At 46.4% G+C, this 10,297-nt stretch overlaps 1 protein-coding gene across 2 annotated transcripts; it reads left to right on the forward strand.

The window, feature by feature from the left end:
- Nucleotides 1-6: 6 nt before the first annotated feature.
- LOC129696895 (BEN domain-containing protein 3-like) lies at nt 7-9,731 on the forward strand. 2 transcript variants are annotated; one of them, XM_055634985.1, is made up of 3 exons: nt 7-1,138; nt 4,794-4,979; nt 5,827-9,731. In XM_055634985.1, exons 1-3 carry the CDS (start codon nt 887-889, stop codon nt 7,846-7,848), a joined length of 2,460 nt encoding a protein of 819 aa, XP_055490960.1. In that variant the 5' UTR covers nt 7-886; the 3' UTR covers nt 7,849-9,731. The 2 variants fall into 2 exon arrangements, with proteins under 2 accessions (XP_055490960.1, XP_055490961.1); XM_055634986.1 differs by having other exon boundaries at nt 4,794-4,903; nt 5,826-9,731.
- The last annotated feature ends 566 nt before the right edge of the window (nt 9,732-10,297 follow it).

Here is a 10,297-nt window from a genome sequence, read left to right on the forward strand (position 1 = left end):
TGTGCTTCTTTTCAAGGCCATAAAGAAGCCAAGATTGGAAAAAAAGCTGACACCCCAGAGATAAGTAATAACTTGTTATTGCATGAGCTGATTTGGACCCAGCTTTCCTATATTGTGAAAGGCTACAAAATCTTTCAGTCATGCCATATTCAGACTTGGTAGGAGTGTTTTACTGATAAGGAAAATGTATAATTGAGCTAACTCTTCTTTGTTCTGTAAGTGGGAGCCCGAGAAGCACTGAGCAACGTTTGTGCTCATTGTACCTCGCCACTCCCGTCTGACGATTTGATTAGATTGCCATGGTTCTACCTTTAACAATTTTGTTGCTATCTGCTTTTAAGAAACGAACTTTCACAGTGTGACTACACTGTAAATGGATCGATTATAATCATGTATAGACTTTCCCCTGACTGGATGGTGCGCAACACAAAAGCTTTTCACTGTACCTCGTTACTCGTGACAATAAACTAAGCTCAACTCTCAAAAGCCTCCACTGTAGCCTTCCTACGAGACATCAGAGTAAAGTGAAATCTGAATTTAATAATGGATACAACTGAGAAATCAATGCATGTAGTTTCCACGCTGTCGAGATACAGCGTGGAAACAGGCTCTTGGGCCCATCAGGTCCGCGCTAAACTGCAATCCCCGCACATTAAAACTATCCTACCTACACCAGGGATAATTTACATTTATATCAAGCCAATTAACCTACAAATCTGTACAACTTTGGAGTGTGGGAGGAATCCAAAGAGCTTGGAGAAAACCCACTCAGGTCATGGGGAAAAATGTACAAATTCCGTACTGACAGCACACGTAGTCAGAATTGAACCTGGGACTCTGGCACTGTAAGGCAGCAACTCTACCACTGTGCCGCCCTTATAGTGGAATGATCAGAATAAAGGACTGGTGCTTTCTGTCCGTCTCTCTCTCTCTTGCAGTAACAGACGTCAATATTGAGGTGGTCGAAGTAAAGATGGAAGATGATGAAGATGAGGATGGTTTTAGCCCAGACACAGCTGCAGAAAACAGCATTGTACCCAACGCACTGAAACGGAAACAGATACACAATGGGTTTGGTGAGACGACCCTAGACCATGAAAGCCCCATCATCTATAAATGGAGAAGACTTAACTGTGAGGTAATGTCATCCACACTACAATCTAGCTTAACCGTACAAAGTTATTTTCATCTTAATGCTCTTTGACACGAACAAATGCAGCATCCACCTATCACTTGCCTGACTTTGTCCTGGCCTCACCTCTCTTCCATCTTTCATTGCCCCACCACAATCACCACAAACATGGGTGGCACGGTGGGCAGCGGTAGAGTTGCTGCCTCACAGCATCGGAGACCCGGGTTCCATCCTGACTACTGGTTCTGCCTGTACAGAGTTTGTACGTTCTCCCTGTGACCGCATGGGTTTTCTCCGGGATCTCCAGTTTCCTCCCACACTCCAAAGACGTACAGGTTTGTAGATTAACTGGGTTTGGTAAAGATTGTAAATTGTCCATAGTGGTGCTAGTGTACGGGGATCGCTGGTTGGTGTGGATTTGCGCTGTATCTCTAAACTAACCTAAACTAAACAATCAGTCTGATGAAGGGTCCCGACCCAAATGGTCAGGTCTCCATGGTTTCTTTTAGAGATACAGCACGGAGACAGGCCCTCTGGCCATCGATGCTGCACCAACCAGCGATCACCCCGTACACCAGGACTATCCTACACAATGGAGACAGTTTTACCAAAACTATATTAACCTACAAACCTGTACGTCATTCAAGTGTGGGAGCACCCGGAGAAAACACACATTGTCACGGGGAGAACGTGCAAACTCCACACAGTCAGCACCACTAGATCATGAACATTGCAATGTATTTTGACCGTACAACGATCTTTTAGTTCTAATGTTCTTTGACACCAACAAATGCAGTATCTTCCTATTACTTGCCAGAATTTGTCCTGCCCTCAACTCTCATCCAGATTTCATTCCCCCCACCACAGTTGGAAGGAGGGTCCCGACCCAAAACATCACCTATCCATATAACCATATAACAATTACAGCACGGAAACAGGCCATCTCGGCCCTACAAGTCCGTGCCGAACAACTTTTTTCCCTTAGTTCCACCTGCCTGCACTCATACCATAACCCTCCATTCCCTTCTCATCCATATGCCTATCCAATATGCCTATCCAATTCCCTTCTCATCCATATGCCTATCCATGTCCTTCAGTGATGCTGCTTCACCCGCTGAGTTACTCCAGCACTTTGTGTCTTTTTTTTTATATAACCAGCATCTGCAGTTCTTTATTGCTACATTTAACACTGGTATGTATTACTTTCTCATTTTCATAAGATACAGGGGCAGAATTCGGCCATTCAGCCCATCAAGTCTACGCCATTCAATCATATCTGATCTATCATTCCCTTTTAACCCCATTCTCCTGCCTTCTCCCCATAACCCCTGACACCCGGATTACTCCAGAATATGTCAAACCTTGCCTTCAAAATACCTATTGACGTCCTCCACAGCCGTCTGTGGCAATGAATTCCACAGATTCACCACCCTCTGACTAAAGAAATTCCTCCTCATCTCCTTTCAAAAGGCACGTCCTTTAATTCTGAGGATCTGTGGTCCTAGATTCTCCCACTAGTGGAAACATCCTCTCTACATCTGCTCTATCCAGAACCTATTTTATGCGTGTATGACGATTAAATATAATCAATGATTCAATTATACTTTATTGTCACATGTACCTTGGTACAGTGAAATGCTTTGTTTTGTGTACAATGGTAAAATCATATAGCTGACCTTATATACTCCTCCAGGCCAAATGCAAATTGGAGGAACAGCACCTCATATTTCGCTAGGGCAGTTTACACCCCAGCGGTAAGAATATTGACTTCTCTAACTTCATACAAGCCTTGCCTTCCCTCTCTCTCCATCCCTCCCCCTGACCCTAGTTCTCTGACTAGTTTCACTATCCTTCTGATTAATTTTACTGTTTGTTTCCACGTTGTCACCTTCCCCTCAGCCAACAATGACCTTTGTACATTTCCATGAGCAGCATCTGCTTTGATCTGTCCTTTTCACATCTTACTCTTCCATATCTCTAGATTCTGCCTGTCCCGTTGAGTTACTCCACCATTTTGTGCCAAGCTTCAGTGAATATTGGGAATCAGTGGCTGCAAGTATGAGAAGAAAGACACAAAATGCTGGAGTAACTCGGCGGGACAAGCAGTATGTCTGGAGAGAAGGAATGGGTGACGTTTTGGGTGGAGACCCTTCTTCAGACTGGTCAGGGATAAGGGAAATGAGAGACAGACGGTGATGTGGAGAGATAAAGAACAATGAATGAAAGATATGCAAAAAAGTAATGATGATAAAGGAAAGGAAGGAATGGGTGACGTTTCGGGTATGTATGAAAAGAACAAATCAAGGCCAGCAAGGATAATCAAGGAATGGTGGAGCCCACAATGGTCTATTGTTGGCTGTAGAGAATGTGATAACGAGGGTGTAGGAACAGTGAAACTAAGCAGGACAGCAGTGACACTAGCAGGATGACTAGCAGGGTGGTAGAAGGACGGAGAGAGAGAGGGAATGCAAGGATTACTTGAAATCAAGGAAATCAATATTCATACCGAAGATAGACACAAAATACTGGTGTATCTCAGCGGGACAGGCAGCATCTCTGGAGAGAAGGAATGAGTGATGTTTCAGGTCGAGACCCTTCAGACTGAGAGCCAGGAGAGAGGGAAACGAGATATGGAAAGGCAAGGTGTGAAAACCTGAGATCAAAGGAGATGCAGCTCAAATGTAGAATAGATCATTGTTAGCTAGGGGAAGGTGACAACGAGGAATATAAAGATAACATTTAATCAGGAGACAGTCAAACGTCGGAAAACGTAGATGGAGGAGGGATGGAGAGAGAGGGAAAGCAAGGATTACATGGAGTTGGAGAAATCTGTATTAAATCTCTCATCTTGTCCTCTTCTGGTCTGCGTTTTTAAATTTGCGCAGAAATGGTACCATATATCGCTGATTTGTTTTTGCCACCTTACTCACTGTTACCCTCTGCTCCAAGTGCACCATGTTTTGTTCCGATCGGTGGAATATTACAAAGGTTATGAAGGTTTATAAATCGTGAGTTCAGCAGATTGGTCTTCTCAATTGTCAGTCACCATGAAGGTAACACCCCTTCCGGCACCCGCTGTCAATCACAGGGGCGAGGAGAGTATAGCCCCGGAGGCCGGGCATGAGTCCAGAAGTCGGGCGTGAGTCAGTCAGCGGAGCCATGAGTGAGTCGAGTTCAGAAGCCGTCAGTGAGTGAGTCGAGTCCAGAAGCCGTGAATGAGTGAACTGTGAGTTCAGAAGCCGTAAGTGAGTGAGCTGTGAGTTCGGAAGCCGTGAGTGAGGGAACTGTTAGTCCAGAAGCCGTGAGTGAGTGAACTGTGAGTCCAGAAGCCGTGTTTGAGTGAACTGTGAGTCAGCGGCGTCACAACGGGAACCCGTCAGCCACGCCAGCGCAGTTGGGGCTGTGCGTGAATGGTGGAATATTGGAATTGGTGGAGTGGTGGGGGTGAACGGGTTGTGTTGGGGGACCAGGCCTCCAGTGTGAGAACGGGTCCCACTTGAGATACTGTTCCTCCAATTTGTGCTGGGCCTCACTCTGACAGTGGAGGAGGCCCAGGACAGACAGGTCAGTGTGGGAATGGGAGGGGGAGTTAAAATGTTTAGCAATGTGAAGATTGTGTAGGTCGAGGTTCATTGTAGCTTTTTCACTCTGTTTCCCCAAGGACATGCTTGCCAGTTTGAGGGGCTCCAGCTCTTCCCAGAGGTTCCTGGAGGGTACAAGCAGGATAAGGGAAACCAGCGACGCTCCGTTGCTGGGGAACGACGAGACTGTACGGGCTGGACCCTCCTTCGGGAAGCCCCTGTACGGCATCACGCACAAGATCTCGGACCGACGGAGCCTGCTAAAGGTAGGTATGTTACAAAACCTACCTGAATCGTCATTGGGAATCTGCCCTCAGCCATGTCCGCGATTTTGGCGCTGTTTGGAGGGGGCGGGTTTAAAACGCGATTTTTACTAGGCTGTTCTAATCGCAGATGTTCAGCCTAGTAAATCATTAACGAAAAATCGCTGCAAGACCCGGTCGTAAAAGGTATTATTAGTTTTATAGGCCTCGATAATATAGTTATAATAGTTTTAAAATTACTCTCTGATTCCGCAACCTCTCGCAGCCCCAGGGTTTTATAAAGCAAACAATTAAAGGTATGTACCTTATTTTTACATTAAATGGGGCATATATATAACCCTGTAATTAAAGTTATCTATAGCGAGTAGTTCATTTTGGGCTTTTTATATCCCGCAGTATTTTTCTTGGCATTTGAGGGCACTAATAAAAATCATGTTATATTGAACCCACTAGAAAGCCGATATAAATGTGCATTTATTTACATCAATTGAACACTAAATTCCTTCCATTTGGCCTATAAATTAATGTAAATTAGATATAAAAATCATGTTATATTGTGACTTATTTGTGAATAATCTTTGGACACTTAGGCTATTTAAAAATGTTAATCTTTCCTTAAGAAATGGGCTTTTGACTATCCAAGATCACAGCTTTTTTGTAATGTCCATTGAAAATCAATAGGGAACAAGATGCTAATTTCCGAGTATGAAAATGGCCATAACTTTTTTAATACTTGAGATATGAAAGTGAATTTGGTGTCAAATTAAACTTATTGTTATGCTTTATCTGATGGGATAAATTGCAGACTTGATTTTTAAAATCTCAAAATTTTGTAACATTGCTACTAAAGGGAGAGCAGCAGTCGGCCACTGATGGAGGTTTCTCCAACAGCCTCCTCCAGCAACACCACCTGACCGATGGCCACAAGAACTACTCTAGCATCCTGTCGCCCCAGGCCACTGGAGCCGAGCCCACCCTCTACTCCCTGATCCACAAGATGTTCTTCACCCTCAACACGCTGAACTCCACCATGACCCAGCTCCACAGCAAGATCGACCTGCTGTCACTGGAGGTGGACCGCATCAAGAGGCACATCAGCGAAGGAGAGTCTGTGGTGGACTTCCCACCACCGGCCGAGTACCGGCTGAACAACGGTGAGCTGAAGCAGCTCCTGGAGCAGAGCTCGTCCCCGGGGGACCTCTCCTGCCGCCTGCTCCTCCAGCTCTTCCCAGAGCTCTTGGCCGAAGACCAGGCTGACATGGGTTGCCGAGCGTGCAGCACCACGCCCACGAGGAAGCTGGACACCCTCCACCTACAACTCATCCGAAACTACGTGGAGGTTTGTTACCCGTCGGGCGGGAATGGAGACGTGTGGAGGGTGGACTGCCTCCCGCAGCTCAACGACTTCTTCAACAGCTACTGGGCACAGAGGGAGATGGAGCGCAGTCAGCAGATCTCCAAGGTGGTCAGCATCGACCAGGAAGACCATGACTTGGGGCAAACCCAGTCTAACAGCTATGTGGAGGACAACCCGCCAGAGGAAGCCCTGTCCTTGGACTCCCTCAGCAGCGTCAACTCGGACTTGGTGCTGGAAGCCCAGGAGATCAGTGAGTACCTAGAGGGGGCCTCGTCGCCCGGTGAATTTGCTGCCTTGCTCCTCCACCGCCTCTTCCCGGAGCTCTTTGACTCCAGGCACTTGGCGTCACAGTACAGCTGCCGCGGCTCTTCAAGCAAGCAAGCCTTGGACCCCCAGAAGATGCAGGTGGTGAGGAGATACTGTGAGATCTACTACCCTGAGGTGCGGGACGAGGAGGCATGGACGGAGCTGGTGGAGCGGCGGCTCGACCAGGAGCTGGGGTGTGTGCACTCTGACGACAGTGACTCGGACAGGCAGAGGGACGAGAGCATTGGGACCTCCAATGCCACAATGGTGGGCAGCCAAGAGGACCTCGAAAGGTCCATACCGAAGTTCTGGCTGGAGCCTGTGGACTTCAACCGGTTGGAGATACCTGCTCCGGACTTTGAGGTGCCCTGCCCGCAACACATCCTCGATAGACACCAGTTGAAGAACATCTACGAGAAAAGCCGGTCCTTCCGCAACTTTGCCTCCCGCCTGTTGGTGCAGTTTTTCCCCGAGCTCTTCACACCGGAGAACCTGAGGAAGCAGTACAACTGCAGCGGGTCCCTGGGCAAGAAGCAACTGGATCCCGTGAGGATCAAGCTCATCCGCCACTACGTGCAGCTGATTTGCCCCAGGGCCAAACGCGACAAGACTTGGAAACGTGAGTTTATGTCCAAGTTGGACGAACGCTGCCGCCGATGGGACATGGAACAACGGCGCGTCTACCACCAGCAGATAAAGAAGTCTATCCCATACCGCGACAGAGTGAAGGAAAAGCAGATGCAAAAGCAGGCCAAGAGGGACTCCGTTCAACCACAGGCAGCACGAGACCGGACAGAACGCTATTACGGAAACTTCTGCAAGGTCCCCCTCCAACAACTCATCTTCCCCACTGTTGACTTCCCCGTGCCCACCAAGCATCTAGTGTCCAACAAAGATCTAAAGGAGATAGTCCAGGACAGTCTGTCGGTCGGGAACTTGTGCGCCCGGCTTCTGGTCAGGATCTTCCCTGAGCTGTTTACGTCCGAAAACCTGAGAGTGCAGTACAACCATTCGGGGGCGTGTAACAAGAAGCAACTGGACCCAGTGCGCCTGAGGCTGATCCGCCACTATGTGAAGGCAGTTTACCCTCCGGCCAAAAGTGATCAGGTGTGGAACTTGGAGTGTATTCCCAGCATCGACGAGAGGTGTAGAAGACCCAACTGGAGGAAGTCCAAGGTGACCGCAGACTCCAAGGATAAGAAATGCTAAATGTGACATAGACACAAAAAGCTGGAGTAACTCAGCGGGACAGGCAGCATCTCTGGTGAGAAGGAATGGATGACGTTTCAGGTCAAGACCTTTCTTCAGACTTTCAAACGTTTCTCCATCAGCCCTCTCCTACGAAATATCAAACTGGTGTTTTCACTTCTCTAAAAGGAAGTTCACCACAAAATAGTGACTCATTTGTAAAGTTGACCACAGGGCAGATAAGCTGTGAATATTTGTTTTAAACTTCAAACGATCAATGAGTGCCGGCTCTATAGAGAACCCACAGACGGAGTTACCACCCACCTGATTGTTTCATCTTAGTTTAGTTTAGAGATACAGCGCGGAAATAGGCCCTTGGGCCCACTGAGCCCACGCCGACCAGCGATCACTATCCTAGAAACTGGGGACAATTTACAATTTACTGAAGCTAATTAGCCGACACTGCCCTACTTTGACAAAAGGAAGCAACTGACAGAAAGGCGTTTTTGTTGTAAATGAGGAAAACGTGTTTTTCTTGCAGCTCTCTGTGATGGAATTTCTTACTTCTCTGGTATAAATATTTTCAAATTGTACTCATTGAAGACTTATTTTGTTCACCATTGTGTAGAGCATATCTCAAATGTCCTAAAACAAGCAATAATTCGATTTTGACAAAATTGTCAGTTGCTTCCTTTTGTCAAATTAGGGCAGTACAAACCTGTATGTCTTTTGAGTGGGAGGAAACCAGAGTACCTGGAGAAAACCCACGTGGTCACAGGGAGAATGCACAAACTTCGTACAGACAGCACCCGTAGTCAGGATCAAACCCGGGTCTCCAGCGCTGTATGGCAGCAACTCCACCGTTGTGCCACCTTGACACACTATGTGTAGTTTAGTTTAGGGTACAGCATGGAAACAGGCCCTTTGTCCCACCGAATCTACGCCAACCAGTCATCACCCTGTACATATTAGTTCTATTCTACACACTAGGGACAATTTACAGAAGCCAATTCACCTCCAAACCCCCATGTCTTTGGGATATGGGTGGTAACCGGAGCATCCGGAGAAATCCCACGCTACTGTTTGGGTTTGGAGATCTGGTTTCAGATACAAGAGGGAAAGATGGAGTGAAGCTGGTCCCTCAATGGGAATTTCCTTAATGCTCATATTCATACGTTATAGGAACAGAATTAGGTTCCTAGACAGCCCATCAAGTCTACTCCATTCAATCCTTGCTGATCCATCTTTCCCTCAACCCCATTCTCCTGCCTTCTCCCCAAAACTCCTGACACCCGTACTAATCAAGAATCTGTCAATCTGCGCCTTAAAAAATATCCATTGACGTGGCCTCCACACCTTCTGTAGCAATGAATTCCAGATTCACCACCCTCTGACTATAGAAATTCCTCCTCGTCTCTTTTCTGAAGGTATGTCCTTTTAATGTGAGGCTATGTCCAATGGTCCTAGACTCTCCCACTAGTGGAAACATCCCCTCCACATCCACTCTTTCCGGGCCTTTTTCTTTTTAATTGTATGTAGTTTATGCATTTTGACTGGCAATCAAGCACACATTTTAGGATTTGATTATCACCTGACACTTGGATATAGATAGTCACAAAATGTTGGAGTAACTCAGCGGATCAGGCAGCATCTCTGGAGAGAAGGAATGGGTGACGTTTCGGGTCGACCAGAAACGTCACCCAATCCTTATCTCCAGTTATGCTGCCTGTCCCACTGAATTACTCCAGCAATTTGTGTCTATCTTCGGTGTAAACCAGCAACTGCAGTTCCTTCCGACACACCACACTTGGATATGCTACATAGCTATATATCATTTAGGTATATTTGTGTATGTCAGTTATCTATAACCAACTCACACAGATAATGTTTTAAATAGATTTATTGCCTATCTAGAAAAAATCTGTATTAAAAAAATAGACATTAAATTGTACATCTTCTCAAGATTCATGATAGTTTATTGTCATGTGTCCCAGATAGGACAATGAAATTCTTGCTTTGCTTCAGCACAACAGAATATAGTAGGCATAAATAAATACAGAACAGATCAGTGTGTCCAGATACCATAGAATATATATATACACATATAAATAAATAAACAGATAAAGTGCATTGGGCTATTAATGTTAAGAGTTTTGGTTGAGTTGAGTTTAATAGCCTGATGACTGTGGGGAAGCAGCTATTCCTGAACCTGGATGTTGCAGATTTCAGGCTCCTGTACCTTCTACCTGAAGGTAGCGGGGAGATGAGTGTGTGGCCAGGGTGGTATGGGTCTTTAATAATGCTGCCAGCCTTTTTGAGGCAGCGACTGCGATAAATCCTCTCGATAGTAGGGAGGTCAGAGCCGATGATGGACTGGGCAGTGTTTACAACTTTTTGTAGTCTTTTCCGCACCTGGGCGCTCAAGTTGTCGAACCAAGCCATGATGCATGTCAGCATGCTCTCTACTGTG

Source organism: Leucoraja erinacea, chromosome 5 (genome assembly GCF_028641065.1).
Source record: "Leucoraja erinacea ecotype New England chromosome 5, Leri_hhj_1, whole genome shotgun sequence".
In the NCBI taxonomy this organism is placed as follows: Eukaryota; Metazoa; Chordata; class Chondrichthyes; order Rajiformes; family Rajidae; genus Leucoraja; species Leucoraja erinaceus.

What these genes read in the sequence shown, in the direction of transcription:
- LOC129696895 (XM_055634985.1), top strand. Translation starts at nt 887, where the DNA reads ATGATCAGAATAAAGGACTGGTGCTTTCTGTCCGTCTCTCTCTCTCTT. An exon ending in GGAGAAGACTTAACTGTGAG is followed by an intron (nt 1,139 to 4,793) that starts GTAATGTCATCC and finishes TGTTTCCCCAAG; the next exon opens with GACATGCTTGCCAGTTTGAG. An exon ending in ACCGACGGAGCCTGCTAAAG is followed by an intron (nt 4,980 to 5,826) that starts GTAGGTATGTTA and finishes TTGCTACTAAAG; the next exon opens with GGAGAGCAGCAGTCGGCCAC.